The sequence below is a fragment of the Bison bison genome, unplaced genomic scaffold, assembly GCF_000754665.1.
Source record: "Bison bison bison isolate TAMUID 2011002044 unplaced genomic scaffold, Bison_UMD1.0 scf7180017864466, whole genome shotgun sequence".
In the NCBI taxonomy this organism is placed as follows: Eukaryota; Metazoa; Chordata; class Mammalia; order Artiodactyla; family Bovidae; genus Bison; species Bison bison.
In genome coordinates this window covers 11,852,982-11,872,293 of record NW_011495027.1, presented here as the reverse complement: position 1 = coordinate 11,872,293, position 19,312 = coordinate 11,852,982, and the positions used below count along the sequence as shown (strand labels likewise).

The window sequence follows — 19,312 nt, the reverse complement described above, 5'->3', positions numbered from 1 at the left end:
GCGTAAACCAAGCTACTCAGCCTCTTTTCTCCACTGAATTTTCCTACTGAGCTATCCTTATTCTATTACTCTTTATATCTTTAATTAATATCTAATTGAAGCTATTGTATCCTGATCCTCGCCTATGCCGTCTCTCCTTCGAATACCCTGGATCAGCCGGGGCTGGTCCCCGGCAGAAGTTCACGGTTCACGTATTGCTGAAACCTGGCTTGGAGAATTTTGAGCATTACTTTACTAGCGTGTGAGATGAGTGCAATTGTGCGGCAGTTTGAGCATTCTTTGGCATTCCCTTTCTTTGGGATTAGAATGAAAACTGACCTTTTCCAGTCCTGTGGCCGCTGCTGAGTTTTCCAAATTTGCTGGCATATTAAATGCAGCACTTTCACAGCATCATCTTTCAGGATTTGAAATAGCTCAATTGGAATTCCATCACCTCCACTAGCTTTGTTCATAGTGATGCTTCCTAAAGCGCACTTAACTTCACATTCCAGGATGTCTGGCTCTAGGTGAGTGATGACACCATCGTGGTTATCTGGGTCATGAAGATCTTTTTTGTACAGTTCTTATGTGTATTCTTGCCACCTCTTCTTAATATCTTCTGCTTCTGTTAGGTTCATACCATTTCTGTCCTTTATCGAGTCCATCTTTGCATGAAATGTTCCCTTGGTATCTCTAATTTTCTTGAGGAGATCTCTAGTCTTTCCCATTCTGTTGTTTTCCTTTATTTCTTTGCACTGATTGTTGAGGAAGGCTTTCTTATCTCTCCTTGCTATTCTTTGGAACTCTGCATTCAGATGCTTATATCTTTCCTTTTCTCCATTGCTTTTCACTTTTCTTCTTTTCACAGCTATTTGTAAGGCCTCCTCAGACAGCCATTTTGCTTTTTTCATTTCTTTTCCATGGGGATGGTCTTGATCCCTGTCTCCTGTACAATGTCACGAACCTCCATCCATAGTTCATCAGGCACTCTGTCTATCAGAGCTAGTCCCTTAAATCTATTTCTCACTTCCACTGTATAATCATAAGGGATTTGATTTAGGTCATACCTGAATGGTCTAGTGGTTTTCCCCACTTTGTTAAATTTATAGTCTCAATTTGGCAATAAGGAGTTCATGATCTGAGCTACAGTCAGCTCCCGGTCTTGTTTTTGCTGACTGTATAGAGCAGTTAGTCAAAGTCAAATTTCAAAAGTAAAATTAAGAGCCTTAAAAATGTGTATCTATCTACCTGTATCAATATAGCTACAGACAGAAACACAGATGCTTTAAACATGTGAATTTGAGGCAGGATCAAGTTTTAAGATCAGAGCGTGCCTAGAGCCTATGGAGATGAAGGAGACAGGATGGAAAGAAGCTGTCCACTGAGGCAAAGCACAGACATAGATAGTATCTAGTCCACAGTTAAGTGAGGAAAACACACAACAAACTCACAAAGAAGAGAAAGTACTTAAAAGTGATAGGAGCTGTTACTGACTGATTGCTGTCCAGTCTCTGGGTGCATGAATGTGACAGTTGCTTATCTTCTGTGCCTCTGGGCTTCTCGTCTCTCTTAGGTGCCTCCCATCATCTAGGACCCTGCTTGTTTTTCTCTGTACAGCTTCTTTAGTCTCCATCCCTTGATTCCAGCTTCTTTCTAAGGCTGTCTTTCCTATTTCTCTTTGTTCCCCTCTCTGCATTTTAATGGCTCATCCTGGCCCACACTCAGATCCAGCACCAGCTTTTAGATCTTCAGGCTTGGATTTTGACAATGGGATGGGGAAGAATCACCCGTGACTCCCAGGCTTCCAGCTCTGGTGACGGGCAGGAGGCAGTGCCACCAACTGAGGAAGGGCATCCCAGAACAGAAGCTGGTTTGGGAGAACATAATGAGATCAGTTTAGGACAAATTGGATTTGAGCAAATTATCCAACAAACAATTGAAAGTTGGAGATGCAGATTTAGAAGTCATCAACAAAAATGTAGCGGATTAAATGATAAAGGGAATGAAAAAACCCAGAGAGAGTGTGTGGAGTGAGAAGAGCAAGGGTATGGAGGTCCTCGGGAACCTCAGCACATAATGCAGAAGGTGGAAGCAGAAGCACTTGGACAGGCAGAGAGAGAACAGAGGAAACCAGGCAAGACGAGTGTCATGGAGGAAAAGAGCATGACCAAATTGTCAAGAGCAGAGAGGTCTGAAAAGACCAGAACCGAAAGCATCCTTTAGACTCTAAAACTGGGGATTCTAGTGAAAGCATCTTGGTAGGATGATGAAGGTAGGAGACTAGGAAGTGCTGGTGAGGAAATGAATCACTGAATGTGAATTGTTCTTCTAAGAAATGTGGGAATAAAGGGTGGAGCAGGGAAGACCTTCTCCCAAGTAAGAGAGAATTCTTCCTGCCTTACTAGCTTTGAAATAGGACATTGATTCTTTTTCTGCTTTTGAACTCAAATTGAAACACCAACTCTTTGTGGGTCTCCAGCCCGCTTGGGCTTCCCTGGTGGCTCAGATGGTAAAGAATCTATCTGCAATGGAGAAGACCCAGGTTCAATCCCTGTGTTGGGAAGATCCCCTGGAGAAGGGACGGGCTAACCACTCCAGTAGTCTTGCCTAGAGAATTCCATGGACAGATGAGTCTGACGAACTAGTCCATGGGGTGGCAAAGAGTTGGATATGACTCAGCGACTAATACACACTTAGCCTACCAACTCACCCTGAAGATCTTGGGATTGGCCAGCCTCCATAATTTCATGAGCCAATTCCTTATAATAAATGTCTTCCTATCTATCTATCTTCCTATCTACCTATGCACTGCCCTTAGTAAGCATACCATTTCATGAAGTAGCAGGCACCTGCTTGTTGCTATGAGCATTCATTCATCATATTTGATATGTGCCTGAATGTCTACTATGTGCCCAACACACAGACATAGTTCCTGTCTACATGGAGCTTAGAGTATAATAAGAGAGACAGATAACATGTGAACAGTAGAATCATTACCTATGGTGAAGAGTGCAAGGAAGGAAATAAACAGGGCACCTTAAAAACTCAACAGAGCAAGGGTGAGTGAAGAAGCATATAAAAAGAAGCATCATCTGAATCTACCATGAGAACACTGCTTTATAGATAGTGGTCTTAGGAATCAGCCTTGAAGAATGAGGAAAACTTTACCAAGCAGAGGAGGGAGGCAGACAATGTGCACAGGCCAGGAAGCATGAGAAAGGGACTGGCACATTAGGGAGTGTAGAATGAAGTCTAGACTCTGAAGGAAAAGTAAGAGAGAAGGCTTGAGAGGGAGCCACGCACCAGCTCATGAGAAGTCATGTGTGTCCAGCATGGGTACTGACCTTCTCTCCTGGAGACAGTAGGGAGCCACGGAGGATCTTTGTGCGGGAGAAGTAACATGATTGTATTGTCATGTCAGGTAACTCAGGCTATAGTGTGGAGGGTGCATCTGAAGGAAGGAGATTAGGGTCAAGAGGCCAGCAAGAAGGCTGTTCTGATAAGATGTTCTGAGAAAGAAGCAAAGAGAACTTAAGCAAAACAGTTTAGTGAGGAAAGAACAAAGAGAGGCGAGAGTATTCATGCAATATTAATTTATTTATGCATGCAAAAACCTTATTTTTAGAATTTTATTATAGAAATAACTATAAAAGAGAAAATAACATCATAAACTCCCATGTACCCATCACCCAGCTTCAACTATTATCAACATTTGGCTGTTCTTGTTTTATCTGTTCCTTTTTTCCCTGAAGTCTTTTAAAGCAAATCACACACAACATTTCACCCGCACATATTTCCCTATATATCTCTAACATAAAAACTTACTTGTTTTAACAAAACCACAGTTCTATGATCACTCCCAACAAAATTAATTCCTCAATAATACCTAACACCCTGTTACGTTAACTTTCCCTTTGCTTGTTACAGGTGGTTTGTTCAGATCAAAGTCAAAATAAGGTTCACAGTAGCATTGTAATTGGTTATGTCTTATATCCCCTTTCATCTGTAATAGTTCTTATTGGAGGTAGTTTGGAAGGCGAGTCAGCAGGACTGAGTGATATCTTACCACTGGCATATATTTTTACCTGCTGGCTTCCTCCCTTCCTACCTACTCTTCTCAGCCCCACCATCTTATGGGAAAACAGAAATTGAAGTACTTTGCCCAACACTGAAGCTATTTTCAAGGAGTTTGCAAAGTAGTCATGGCAAGACCAAAGTCTGGGACCAGTGTAAAGGTTAAGGAGAAAAGACTTTTCTCAAGGTTACAGTCTCAATGGTGGCTTTACTGCTCCTTAGTCTAGAAAATTCTCCTGCTGCTGCTTTGTAGCTCGCATGCATAAGGAGGTCTTTCATACTGCAGTTATAAAGTAAGTCTGAAACGCTAATGCTCCATAAGTGTACATACACTTACTCTTCAGTTCAGAGTCAGAGAGAAATATGAGGGCTCCTGCACCTACAGCCAGGAGAGAGGGGAGCAGGGCCACAGCTAGAAAGAGCCAGGCTGCTCAAAGCCTAACTCCACCTGCTTCTCTGTTTTGCTGCAGCTGGGTCAGTACCCCCAGCATTTAGGAGAGCGGTACTGGCAAATGAGAAGGCAAGGCTTGTGGCTTGTGGTCCACAAATATATGAAAGAGAATTATATGTTGAGCTTGTTAAAATGCAGATCCCCTCCAGGCCTACTCAAGGGGCACACTTGAGTTTGAATCACCATCTCAAAAGTTAGAATTCAATCCTAAAAAAACAGAGAACTGGTGATTCAATCATTTTGAAACTATGAAGAATGAAGTCATTCATTCAGGACTTGAACTTGATTTCTGCCAAACAAGGTGTTCACATCAGGCTCCGGGACTCAGAGCCAGAAAACTCGTGAACTTCCACCTTCCCCACAGCAGTGGAAAACACGCAAAGAGCGCTGTATTGCTGCACAGGCCTGGGATCACTAGAACACTAGCGTGAGACAGAGACTCTGAGAGGGAACTACTCTCTCTATTCAAGGCTGCCAGCAGCAGCTTTGAAAAGAAAGGTGCTGGAGTTGGCACATCCATAAGAGATTGGTGCTGAACAGAGGAAGAAACACAACCTGTCTGGAAAGGACATAAAGGGACAACAATGACAAGGAAGCCTGCGAGTGTCCACAAAGCCCAGGTGAACAGATGGGCGCCCTCCGCACGCAGCCTCCTTTACACACCAGCAGCTGCTCTCTTTTCCTTCCTCCAGGAGTCTTGTTTGGTATCACTAAACCAACAATCAGAATCACTTTGGTGTATTTAATGTCACCATAAAACTATTTGTGATTGACTAGTTCAGTAGGGTTGAGAATAAGAACCTTTGATTTTCTCTTAGACAAAAACTTGTTTTTGAAAGCAATCTTGCAGAAGAGGTCCTGTAATCAGAAAGAAGGTAGGAAATGTTTTACCAGCATACCGGAGATCAGATAGCACCAAAAGTGCATATGTAGAACTATACACACACACATACCTGTATATATATGTTTTTAAAATATTTTTTTCCTATCAATTACAGTTTCCCAGACTCCTAGACAGCCGTTCTCAAGGTATGAATCTGAGATCCTGGGGAAGAATATTATCTGATATGTCACCAAGAATTCAAGAAGTAAGTGGCTTGATGATAGTAATATAATTCCATTATATCTTTTCACTGTTTTATCACACTTAATATATCAAATAATTTAATTGTACCTCGGACCCGTCCAAGGAGAAATACATTTGATTTTTCCATCTAGCAATTTCAAAACACCTGTTCATACATCCTTAATTATCCATGCTCCTGAGTGGGAGGCAGACAGAAAGGAACCATTTGTCTAATTTCACACCTAGAAGGAAACAACACTTTAACTGGTATAGTGGATTATCAGGGGACTGACAACTGAATTCAAATCTTTTCATTCTTTCTGACATGATCCTATATTCTCTTATGTCCTTAAAATCCACATGAATCTATACCATTAATAGTAATAGCATATACTTACAGACTCTAAGTGTCTTATATACTTTACTCATTTCATCACAAAGAGAGTGACTTTTTGGTGTTGTTTTATAAATGATGTGCACATTTTAATCAAATACACAAGCCTTTGCCCATATATAAACAATTTTCCACTCAACAGATGACAGGTGCTGTGGTCACGATGATGAAGAGACAGATATATGGTCACTGCCTTGTGAAATATGTAGTCCAACAGGGAGGAGAGCTGTGAAATAAACAATTAGCTTCATGTGTAATGAATATTATGAAAGAGAGGCAAAGGGGAAACATAATTTTCCCCAAATTTTTTTCCCTCCAGTATTCTCAGCTGATTTGGGCTTTGCCAACCTTGAAATCTGCATGGTTAGAATCTGTCCTCATAAAACTAAGCTCAGCCTGGGCAGAGTGCTGTGCAGGGCAAGTTAGAAAAGGACCCATTGTACTGATGACCACCTGCTGTAGTGGGAGTCTCTATTTAACATTCTTCTCTTCATAAGCATTTAAAAAATGTATATCAGTATAATAGGGTTGAAGTTGATAGAGAATTTTTTTTTTTTTAATCTCCAAAGCAAATCAACACTCTTAACTCCATGTGGGAGTTCCAGAAAGTTTCTTGCCTGACTAGATAACAAGTCTAGCATTCGTGAACTGCACTGAAACAGATGGCCCTGTTTACATTAACTGATACTAGACCATTTGACCCTGGAACAGCCTCTTCATCTCTGAGCGCTTTGATTAAATGAGCAACATAATAATGGTAATAACCTCTTACAAGACTGTCATAAGGCTTACTGCTATTAAAGCAATTTGAGATTCCATCTTTATTATTGAAGCCTAGACTGTGATTATAGGCGTGACTCACTATGTGGATTCTCCACGGCACTCAACAGTCTCAGAGGGCAAGTGTTGGCATGTGGACAGAGAGGAGATGACAGGTAAACATCACTTATTGCAGTAGGAGAACTATTTTCAGTCTCACCAGATTGAATGGTTTTTTAAGACCTCCATATGCCTTTGAAAACAGGTAACCAAGTCTGTTTGGGGAATAAAAGCAGCATGGTTTTTATTTTGTATTTTCCTTTAAAGTCAAATGGTAGTATGGAAACTGATATCTTGGCAACTCTGGAAGCCCTTAACTTAGTTCTCAGCATTATAGATTCGCCTTCAAAAAATGAGGCCAGTGAGTGCCACCAGTACCCATATGGAGAGAGGACCACCAGCCTCTTCTTAGTTTGGTGCAGAATTTAAAGAGTTTTTCCAGGAATGGAGAGTTCATTTGTTCTATATTTGCTTCGATCCTAAAATATATACACACACACACAGACGGAAAGAAACCACAAACCACACATTTCAGGTAAATGGAACAGTCCACATTTGGTAAAGCTAAGCTAATAAGAAGATAATTTTCCAAATATAAGAAACTAATTTCTAAACTTTTGGCCAAAGACCAAATTTGCCCTGACTTTGCCTTTCTAAGACAGAGCTACTCCTTCATTTCATTTCCCAGTTTTTTCCAGTAGCTCCATCTTGGTGGGAATAACAGAACCAAAGAACTGACTTACAAAGAAATATTCTCTACATTTCGCTAAGGATACATTCCCAGGGAATTCACGCTAAACAGACTGGGAAAGAGAAGTAATATTAAAATGCTTTTGGAAGTTAACTCTTTTATCTTCTTTAAGGCTCATCCTAGTTTCCTCCTAGGGCCTGAGTGGATGGCAGTAGCTTTTATTTCACACCTGGATTAAAGATCGCCAAGAATATTTATATTTTCTTTTAAATGTGGAAATCAAATGCATATGCTGAGATCTCCCCAAACTTTGGAGCTTTGGCTTCACAGTGGGTTGTGACTCTGACTGCCTTAGAATGACCTGAAGCCTTTGCCTTGCCATAGTTCATCCACCGGCCAAGTGTTCAAGACTTGCTGTGGGTGACCAGGCCACTCGTGCAGACTGGTGGCCCGGAGACCTTCACGCAGCTGATGGGCATCCTGTCTGACCTCTTGTGTGGCTACCCCGAGGGAGGAGGATCTCAGGTGTTCTCCTTCAACTGGTATGAAGACAATAACTATAAGGCCTTTCTAGGGATCGACTCCACAAGGAAAGATCCTATCTATTCTTATGACGAAAGAACAAGTAAGTTTTCTAAGTCCTGCATATAAATTGGCTTCTAATGTTGGGTTAAGCTGATAGGGTAACACTTGCAGGTGAAATTAATCCTGGGGTTGACTTACCCTGGGTCTTGTTGATCAGCTTTGGGCAAAGAGGCTTCTCCTTGCACAGAGTCCATTTCCCCAAGTAGGAAGAGGGGCAGTGCTCAGAAAGAAATCTGGAAGTGAGTCAAGGAAAGAACTGAGACCCGCTTGGAAAGGGAACAGAGGGGATATTTCCTACTGATCTGATTGAACTAGGGTTAAGTTCTAGAGGAAGAGAAAGATAAATGAGGAGGCAGCCCAGAGTTGCAAGCAGAGCTGGGGTCAGAAGGGCTCTGGCAAATAAATATGGCTGGGGGATGTTTTTACAAACACAATACGGTGAAAATCCGTGTGAGTACTATTGAATTGTGTTCCAAATGGCAAGTTGCTTGCAAGTTATCTTTCCCACTTTTCCCTATTTTTTTTTGGCTCCTGTGGGGTAAAGGAGGGTGGGGTATGGACGAAATGCAACTTAGCCCACTAGTTAAAAATTAAAGAGGCAATGAGGCACGCACCCAAAGCAGTTGGGCCCCAAGATAGCCACACACAACAAAGAAGTTAAGCGGCTAATTGAAGGGAAATTATTGAAACTAAAGCTGAGATTTCCAGTGAAGGCCTCATTTGGCCTCTCGGTCCCTTTCATCTGAGAATGTCCTCTGTTCCTTTTAATAATCGCAAGCAGTCTTCTCAACCTTCTTCTAAAGCAGGGGGGTAAAAAAAAAGAAAGCGAGGGCAAGCCCCGTCCTTTGTTTCTCTGATGAGGCCTTTATTGAGATGCACTGTGGCATTTTGTTACTTACTAATGATGAGCTTGTTATTGGTGGAGTGCAGCCTATTAATTTAGGTTATTTGTCAAATCCTCCAGCATATAGTTGAATGAAACATGTGATTTGAACACACTAATGACTATGTTTAGCTGAGCAACAGGGAGTTTCTATAAAATCCATCCCTTCTCTCCTGACAGCAACCTTTTGTAACGCATTGATCCAGAGCCTGGAGTCAAACCCTCTAACCAAAATAGCCTGGAGGGCAGCAAAGCCTTTGTTGATGGGAAAAATCCTCTTTACTCCAGATTCCCCTGCAACACGCAGGATACTGAAGAATGTAAGGTCCCAGCTGGTCTTGTCCCTTCTGCCTTCTGCCTCTGGCTGTCCAGTAGAATGAGAGTGTATGTGCATGCATGTGTGTGTATGTGTGAGTGTGTGTGTGTGTTTTACTGTGCCCTCCTGGTGGTAGCCTTCTGTTTGTTTTTTGCTCAGTGGACACTGGGTTCCTCCCCTGGGAAGGCTTTGCACCGGTGCCCCTGCCTGGACCCTCCCTTCTCTATGGAGCCTGCAATGATATTTTCTTCCTCATTGCCTAAATTCTATCCCTTAGAGAGGAGTTCACAGTTCTCTGAAGCCTAGCTTCCAGGAATAGACAAAGATAGGGAGGAAGGGAGGGAGAGCATTTGCTCACAGGGAATCCAAATCTAGCTTTAATGAGATTCTGAGACAATACATCATCAATATTAGAAATACCACTGAGAAATGAGATTCTGTCAGTCCTGGAGGCTGGGAAATAGCCGATTGTTCTGGGAAATATCAGTTGACTGAAAAAATAAAGACACTTCCTTGAAAACCCTTTCCTAAACATTGAAGGTTAGTGACAGGAAAGGTACAACCAAAGATTCTCTCTTACTTTTTCTCTCTCCATTCTTTTGCTGTCTCTGTCTGATTTTAGGCTAATTCGACGTTTGAAGAGCTGGAGCGTGTCAGGAAGTTGGTCAAAGTCTGGGAAGAAGTAGGGCCCCAGATCTGGTACTTCTTTGACAAGAGCACACAGATGAGCATGATCAGAGTACGGATGGCATTAGAGGTCGGGAGGGAGAGGGGAAGAGAAGGGCCAGGAAAGTTCCATTTGTTTCCTCTTCCCAAAACTTTCCCTGGAATTAGATCAAAATATAACAGGCGCCAGTTTTTGAAGCTGTCCTTAAGTGGAATCATTGACTTTGCATGGGACCTAGGGCTTTGATGGTGGCTCAGATGGTAAAGAATCTGCCTGCAATGCGGGAGACCTGGGTTCTATCCCTAGGTTGGGATGATTCCCCTGGAGGAAGGCATAGCAACCCACTCCAGTATTCTTGCTTGGAGAATCCCATGGACAGAGGAGCCTGGCGGGCTACAGTCAGTGGGGTCACAAAGAGTTGGAAACAACTGAGCGACTAAGTACAGCACAGGTTTTTGAAACTGGGGAAATACAAGAACCATCATAAGACAAGTGACCTCCTGAGGTTCTTCACTGTTATGCATATACATGAGGGCCTCCGATTCAAAGGGGCATCTCCGCAAGGGGCCAGTTCTGTAACTGCAAAGATAGTCAAATGTGTCTCCCTGGTCCCATTTTCCATTTTGCAAAATCAGGAGATAAGAGTCCTGCATAGTAGAAATAATTTAAAGGAAACCAAAGAAAATCCTTAAGAAAAAGAAAGCTTCCAATATACCATGTCCCTACCCCTCTCCCCCATCTCTCCTTTCTTATAGAGACCTATGTATAGGGGGAAAACAGGATATAGCTAGATATGCTTTATGATAGAAGAAAACCCACTAGATTTTTAGGGAACCTTAGAGTCTATCCTATTTGTTAAAAATTGGCAATGGCCTAAAAACAAGACCAGAGATCCTGTGGAATTCTAAATGCTGTAATTGTATTGCTTCTTCCCAAGGACACTCTGGAGAACCCAACAGTAAAAGCTTTTTGGAATAGGCAGCTTGGTGAGGAAGGCATCACTGCTGAAGCCGTCCTGAGCTTCCTCTATAACGGGCCTCGAGAGGGCCAGGCTGACGATGTGGACAACTTCAACTGGAGGGATATATTTAACATCACTGATCATGCCCTACGCCTGGCTAATCAATATCTGGAGGTAAGGGTAGCAAGTCACCTGAGGGCCACCCAAGACCCCTTCAGGACAGCCCTGTACATGGAGCCAGAGATTCCTTAGCAAGTCAAGTGGTCTTGGGTTTCAAATCTCATTTTCCTCACTCAAAGATTGCCACAGTCCCCAAACAGAGATGGATCTTGTTCTCTATCAGCTTATCCACAATTGAAACAGTTCCCTCTTCACATCTCCTGCCTCCTGACAGCTCCCTAAATCCTTCTTGGCTGTTCCCTTGTAGCCCTCATGGTGTCACGTCTGTCCTTAGCCATCTCTTGTCTGCATTGCCTCAGCGGCTGTCCACTGCTAGTGTCACCGAACCTCAAGTTATGAGGTCCCCCTGCTTGTTAGACACTCCCACCCCCAGGTTCTACAGGCACATCAGACTCAACATGTCCCAAAATAAATTTGCGTTCACCCTCCCTGTACAATGCATCCTCCTTCAGCATTTCCTACCCTGATCAAGTCCTCTGCATTTTTCCAGATTCTTAAATTAGAGGTTTTAGGGTCACCCTTAAATTGCCCTCCACACAACACTTCTCATTAATTGTGTAACTTTGTGCCAATCTCTGTGCTAAGTGTTTTCACGTACGTTAGTCCCTTCAGTCCTCCGACAGCTCCATCAAGTGTCGGTTGTCATCATTCCCACTTTACAGATATAGAAGCTGAGGCTTAAAGAGTTTAGGTAAGATCCCCATTAGCTATTAGGTGGAGTAGACAGGAGGTAGAGCCTGCTGCCCAGACTCCTGCCCTGCCTCTGTCATGCCCAGTCACTGAGCTTTGTCTTCTCATCTCTTAGTATTTCTCAGCTCCTCCTCTTACCTTCTAGGCTCTCTGAACCCCAGAGGCCTTCTCATCTCTCTACCAGTCCTTCCTAAATCCTCCCTCCCTGGACTCCAGAGTCCACTCTTTGTTGGTTCAGGTTCTTCTCCATGATGACACCAGAGTTACATTCCAAACTCACATCTGCTAATATCACTCTCACACTTACAGTCTTAATGACCCACCCTCCAAGAAGACAAGTCCCTTCCAAACCTGCCCCAGCCCGCCTTCCCAGCCTCTGCTTGTTCACACATCTTCAGTTCTGCCCCACTGGCCCTGCCACCACCCTAAAGCACACCCTGGCTTCTCATGGTGTCATTCTTTACAAATGGCTGTTTCTCTGCCAAAGTACTGGAGGCTTTTTGCCTAAATAAAGACAATTTATTGGTTGACATAACCTGGAAGTTCAGGGGACCTAGGACACTGTGTCCTTCCCCCTCTTACCTTGCTGTTTGACTTGGCCCGACTCTGATCTCAGCCAGATCCTCTCCACTGGGTAGTGAGTCAGCTGCTCACAGCCCTCAGTGGTCATCCTTATACCAAAATCTCTGCGGAAAGAGGGAGTGGCTTTCCCACAGCATTCACAGTCCTCCTGGACAGTATTGGCCTGGCCACTCTACCTATCACCAGCCCCTTAGGGGACTGTGTACCACCCAGGGGTAAGGGAGGCAGCGTTAGCTTCATCTGAGTCTCATGGACTGAGCAGGGTTACTGTAAAGTGGGGGAAGGTCTTTCCCCAAAAGAAGAAACACAAGGCAGAGAAGTCCAAAAAGCTTTCCCTTCCCCATCGATTGAGTGACTATTCATTCATTTTTTGAGACTTAGCTCTCAAATGTCACTTCTGCTTCAATGTAGGGTTAGTCATTCACTCCTCTGTGCCTCCCTGGCCCTCTCTTCGCATCTCTCGTAGATCTTGTTCCAGTTAGATTCGTGTCAGCTATTAATATGTCCATCTCCAGCTGATCAGCAGACTGGAGTTATCAGAGTCAGGGAACATATCCTAGTTATGTTCAAATTCTCAACCTCAGACTCCCAGGGAACGTCTCTGTCTGGGAGCTTATTGCAGCTACCAATGGGCCTCATGTCATACAGCACATTGACACAGAGAAGATGCTCAAGGAAATAGGAGAGGAAATTAAGCCAGTGGCCCCCAAGAGCAAGCCCATCTCCCCCATACTCCGTGGTCCTAAGGATAACTGACTAGTGAAAAAAAAGCCCACCTTCCTCTGTCACCACAGCATTCTTAAAGACTCCCTGCTGCTCTTGGAGCCACCAGAATTCTCCCAGTGTATGCGCCACTTCCTCTCCAGAACCGTGGATGTGTCAGCACAGGCTTCCTAGGAGGCCTTTCAGAAGGGGCCAGGCGTGGCAGCAACACAACCAAAGTTCAGGTCATTCAAAGTGATTCCCACTTGTCTGAAGGCAGCAGTGACCATAGGTGCTTTCTACAAGACAGATTTCTGGACACAAACCCAGATCGACTGACTCAGAATTACCAGGGAAGAGGCCTAGTAATCTGTACTTTCACAGACCTATCAGATTGGTGGGGCCTCGGAGTCCCTCGTACAATTACTCAGTTGCTGTTTTCTTCTTGCAATGCCTCTGCCAGCTAAGCCCCCATTCCTGGCCATGCCCACCCCTGTCTGCCACTGTGGTTATAATATAGGCAGGATTTTTGGATGGGTTCTGGACAGAGGCACTCTATTTGTTTACTCTTGCTGAATGGAGTTCACTGGGTCTCACAGTCTTTTTTGTGAGGTCCTGTCAGAATACCTCTTACCTTTTGTTTGACTTGATATTTGTATAGTGATGTAAAGGACTTATTTTCTTGAAAGATCAGTTTTTCCACATATCTTGTGCTTAATATAGTACCAGATACCAAATAGATACTTAATATATATTAGATGGTTAAGAATTTAGTTTCTAGAACCAGACCACCTGGGTTCAAATCCCTGCTAATTGTGCCTCAATTTCTGCATCTGTAAAATGGATATATTGATACTTATCTAATAGGCTTGTTAGGAGAATTAACTGGGTTAATTCTTGCAAAACACTTAAGACAGTGCCTGGCAATTAGTAAGCACTTAATATTAACTTTTTAGTAAAATTCAAACAAACAAACAGAAGCTACTGCTTGGGAGGAGGCGAGTGGAATTAGTGAAATTAGGCCCAGACACTGAGCCCCTCCTGCTGCTCCTCTAGGGATTTCAAAGCTGTAATCTCATCTAACATCAGCCACCAGCATGTCCCCAGGGACTTGCAATCCCATTAGCCCAGCCAAGTGCTCCTAAGCAAAGACTAGGATAGCCACCAGTTAGTGGCCTGCCCCAGGGGTTCCTAACAGGGGTTTTGATGGTGGTAGAAACCCAGCAGGTAACTGTGCTGAGGTTTCTGATCTTCCTGCCCTCAGGGGTGGTGGGGGGAGGAAAAGTGAGGACCAGTGACCTGAAAAGAGAAGAAGGGGGTGAAGAGTAGTGAAGAAGAATCTGATCCTTGCAACTGGTCCCGGGATGTTCTGTTTTTGTCCTTGTGTTTTGGGAAGTCAGGAAGAGCCTTGGAATTGGGAAGTCCAAGGCAGAGCCTTGGAAACTCCCCAGTTCTTATCCTCAGGAGCAGGCAGGGCATGAAAACCCCTTCACAGTGGCTGCAGGACTTCTCCAGGACAGGGCAGTAAGCGTGTTCCTGCACAGGCTGTTTAAGGCTTGACTGAGCCTCTCCCCTCTTCAATAATATGACTTTCGTTAAAGAGCTTTGAGAACTTCTGGGCCAGACTCAAAGCCTACTTCCCTGCCTGTTCCAAAAAAAGAAAAGAAAAAAATCATTTCAGGAAAATTCAGCAAAAAATACTGTAAAACATAAAATATGTTGATCCAGGTCAGCTTCCCTGGTGGCTCAGCTGGTAAAGAATCTGCCTGCAATGTGGGAGACCTGGGTTTGATCCCTGAGTTGGGAAGATCACCTGGAGGAGGGAAAGGCTCCCCACTCCAGTATTCAGGCCTGGAGAATTCCATGGACTATACAGTCCATGGGGTTGCAAAGAGTCGAACATGACTGAGTGACTTTCACAGGTCAGTGTGGCATTCAGAAGTGATATTGAACAACAGCAGCTCCAAGAACTAAGACCAAATTTTTATACATTTTGTCGTTATAGGAAAGGGGAGTGATTCAGTAGGTTCTCTCCTCACCTCATAGAAGTGCTAAATCTTCTTTCTCTCTGCTTGGGGTAAGGCCTTAGTTACTGGACGTTCCATGGAGCAGGCTGGAGAGCGTACCATGCCTCTGGAGCTGCCTTGCTGGGTCATTGTATACCATGTTAGGTCACTGCTTGGGGAATCTTCTCACCCACCAGTGAGGATAAACATCTTGGATCTGGCTTATAAGCTGTATCCCTCTGGGAAATCTACTTTACCTACAAAGGCTCAATTTTGTCATTTGTAAAATATAGGTAATAACACAACAGGTCTCACAGAATCGCTGTGGAGGATGAAGTGAGTGAAGTGTGCGATGCATTTAGAATGATGGCACTCACTCAGTGCCATTGATTAGTTAAGCCTGTGTGTAAATTCTCTGCCCTTGATTCCTCACATCTTAGGTGGGGCTGGCAGTGCCCTCCTTTCCAAGTGGCTGTGAGGATGAGACTGGAGAGGGTTGGGCACCTAGCCATTTGATGCATGGCAGCTCTTGCTGTGAACCACAAGGATGTCTACCCTTGAACCACAGGCCATGTGAGGAATGTCCTTTTTGTCATTTCACGTAAGCATTAACCAGGGATATGAAGCCACTCTTCATATTAACCTTATGAACTGGTTTAGAATCAGGACTGTCAGATAATTCCAGAAGGGTACAAAAGTCTACAGCATGAAAGCATATTATTTCAAGAGCCATGAACTGGATCACAAACAGCTTATGGACAATGATCTTATTTTATGTCTCATCAGTCTTTCAGAAACATAGAACTGGATGGAGGAAGGAGAACACAGGTCGGGGATAGGGAGGGCTTGAGTCATAGGTGGAAGGAAGGAAGGTGCGTTTGAGCCTGCTGTGACCAGCCACTGTGCTGGACAGTCCTACATGTCATCTCGTGCAACACTCCCGCCTGCCCAGCGGGCATAATTGTTACCATTTTATAGAATGAAAGACCTAGTTGCCTAATATACCACAGCAGATAAGAGATGGCTTCAGAATTCTAACCCAGAACTGTCTGGCTGTGAAGAGGAAATTTTTTCTTCTACCATAGGGGCCACATTAGTAGGGAGCTCAGTAAGTTTGGATAAATTATATAATGAGTTGGATGCACGCTTCAGTCGTGTCCAACTCTTTGCAACCCTATGGACCATAGCCTGCCAGGCTCCTTTGTCTGAGGGATTCTCCAGGCAAGAGTACTGTAATGGGTTGCCATTTCCCCCTCCGGGGAATCTTTGTGACCCAGGGATCGAACTCTAGTTCTTTGCCTCTAGGAGCACCTGGGAAGCCCATTTAATAAATTGGATAAGGACAGTAATTATTTTGTAAAGTTCAGGATAGCAGATACTATTCTTTTTCAGTCTTTTCTGGTTGGAAATAGCTAGGTTTAGAGGCTTCCCAGGTGGCACCAGTGGTAAAGAACCCACCTGCCAGGGCTCGAACCTGGGTCGAACCTCTTTACTGACTGAGCTACCAAGGCCTTCGTAGTGGTAGTATCTCAGAGAACTGCTACAATTCAATCTAATGGAGGAGAAGCAAGTTGCGCAAATCCAAAATGTCACAAATCCTCCAAGCTCTGTCAATTATCCTCCAAATTGTCTCTGAAACCCCCCTTCCTCACTCTCTCCATGTACGGCCTCTGTTTACAGGGACTGGTACCAACTCTCCTCGCTGGTTTCTGGGCCTCTGGTCTCTTACTGCTTCTGTTCAGCTCCCATACTGCCCAGTGAGATTTTCTGAAACTCATCTTGCCATCACTTACTGGTTCTGTGATTTCAGGCAATATTGTTCCCCTGCCTGCTGAAAATAAGGATGATAAGTGAAGTTACAGCCAGGGCAGCATTTACCAGTGTGGCTGGACTGGGTGTTTGTGATTGGAATGTGCTTTCAACAGTTAGTGCCCGGCTCTGTTGCTTATTAAATATTTTAAGTATGATAACACTCACCTCCCAAAGTTGTTGGAATGATTAAACAAGAAAGCTTTGAGAGCTAAAGTGCCCTGCAGTCAGCCAGACTGTTCTCTTTCCTTGAACCCAGCTACACAGGAAGCATCACCTGGGGGCTTTGGTGGAGTGTGAGTCTTCATGCTCCAACGTGACCTTTTTATTTGTTTCATTATTGTATTTATTTTAGAAACAGACATTTTTAAACAGCTGTGCATTTCCTCTCCCTTTGTTTTCCAGTCATGGTGCATTTCCTCACTTTTTACAGTTGAACATTTCAGATGTCTGTTCATGGTGCCCAGTGTGTTAGATAAAATTTATTGCGGCGCCTCTGGCCTGTACTTCACCATCCCAACCAACACAAACAGCCCAAAGCTATTTTATCCAGTGGCTTTTTCCATGTGGGGAGAAACAAATCTTGAGTGTTAAGGTTTAGATCTGCCAGGAAATTCATTCTGGGATGTTTGCCCACATTCATTGGCATTTTTCAAAAGGAACCCCAGGTGTCTACATTAACACCAGCAGGACCACTTGAGGCATTCATCAGCCACTTTGTTCTCGGCCTGAGTGTGGAAGTTAAGAGACAAGGTTGCAGAGCCAGCGTCTCTAAGGGTGCAGTGCTTTTCTTTTCCCTGAAGATTTATGCCTCACATGTCCTGAACGTATTAGCCAAAAAAGGTCAGCCCAGAGTACCAGTCTCCTTTGATTATCAAGTTCAAGCCAAGAGAATGGTTCTTTCTTTGCCTCTACTGGATATAGTTTTCCATTTAAGAGATAATTTAATTTATTTATTAGTTAATGTGTTTGAATTAGCATTGGAGGGGTCACAGTTGAGGAAGGAAGCCTGCTGCTACTGCAGCTTCTTCTCCCAAGGTGGTGTTTGACTTAGCTGCATAAACAAATGACTGCATTCTCCAGAGGTCCTGAACACAGCTGTCTGCCCTGGAGAAGGCCACACCTCTTCCGGCAGGGTGAACTCTGCTTCCTGCTGAGAATCAGCAAAACAACCAACAAGGAATGGTAGGAATTGTATAGACTTCAAATGGCAATGACCCTGCCACCCAGATTTTGGCCACAGCAGTTGGAAACTGAATGAGACAAGGAAACCTCTTCTCTGCTTTACTGCCCTTGGCTATCACAGGGCATTTTAAAAATTCTCTTTGAGATTCTCAACTCTGGTTGCAAAATTTGTCTAGACGATAGCCATGAGACCCCGGAGACTGTCTTTTTAATCAGTGAAGATGCCCTTTGAATTTTTTCCTAGTCGTGATGCTATCTTTCTGCTGAGCCTCTCTCACTGGCCAGTTCTTATCTACCTACAATATTCTTCCCAGCATCCATGATCACACTGTTTCTCTCTGTTTAGAATCAAAGAGCTTTTATAAACAGACTCTGTGGCTTCAGTCTCATTAGAATCTACTATGTTTTAACTTAACAAGCCAACCAGACCAGACCAGATGTGTCAAAATTCATGACCTTGGTTAAGGGTGTAGTCATTCACCATTGCTTCCCAAACACACTCATGCACCTACTCACATGAGTATACATGTTCATTAGTCAAAATCTTCACTTCAGGGACCCAGAGTAAGTGCCAGTAGGGAATGAGGTCACTTGCTGTGAGGCAGGTAGCCTCCCCATGAGAATGCAAGGATACATTATGAATCATACCTCAGGGTATGACCTAGGGACTTCTGACTCATGTCCAAACCAGCTTCCACAGCTGCTCTGCCTTGACCTCTGGATTAGTTTCATAAGACCTTCCTCTGGATAGAGTTGTCTGACTTTCAACTAATGGACAATGAGCAAGCTAGTGAACACCAGTGGCTTAGGATCCATCCCACCGCCACCCCTGTTGCCCAGGTGGAAGCTTTGGCTTCTGTTCATAGCATACTTCTAACCAGATGGGGTGCTGCAGATAAGTTTGGGATGGATTGTGTTCCCAGCCATATTGTTTTTTTAAAATAACTGTCTTCTTCCCTAGACAAATAGCTATTATAAATGGCTGGGCTTAAATGCCACTGGACTCTCTTAACTTTGAAGATATTTTGCAAAAACAGTGATTAAAATGGTATTGATCAAGTCCTCATTATTTGTGAAATTGTTTAGTATCCTACAGGCTTTCCTGGTGGCTCAGACAGTAAAGAATCTGCCTGTAATGCAGGAGACCTGGGTTCGATTGCTGGGTCAGAAAGATCCCCTGGAGAATGGAATGGCAACCAACTCCAGTATTCTTGCCTGGAGAATCCCATGGACAGAGGAGCCTGGTGGGCTACAGTCCATGGGGTCACACAG

General features: G+C 43.8%; 1 protein-coding gene across 1 annotated transcript in view; it reads left to right on the top strand.

Annotated features, from left to right (window-relative positions):
- Positions 1–19,312, top strand: part of ABCA4 (ATP-binding cassette, sub-family A (ABC1), member 4) — a 132,401-nt gene that overhangs the window by 25,086 nt on the left and 88,003 nt on the right. Inside the window, exons 4-8 of the mRNA XM_010860511.1 lie at positions 5,503–5,592; positions 7,859–8,099; positions 9,123–9,262; positions 9,881–9,997; positions 10,863–11,060. Coding sequence (XP_010858813.1) covers positions 5,503–5,592; positions 7,859–8,099; positions 9,123–9,262; positions 9,881–9,997; positions 10,863–11,060 — 786 coding nt within the window. The remainder of the gene's footprint in view (positions 1–5,502; positions 5,593–7,858; positions 8,100–9,122; positions 9,263–9,880; positions 9,998–10,862; positions 11,061–19,312) is intronic.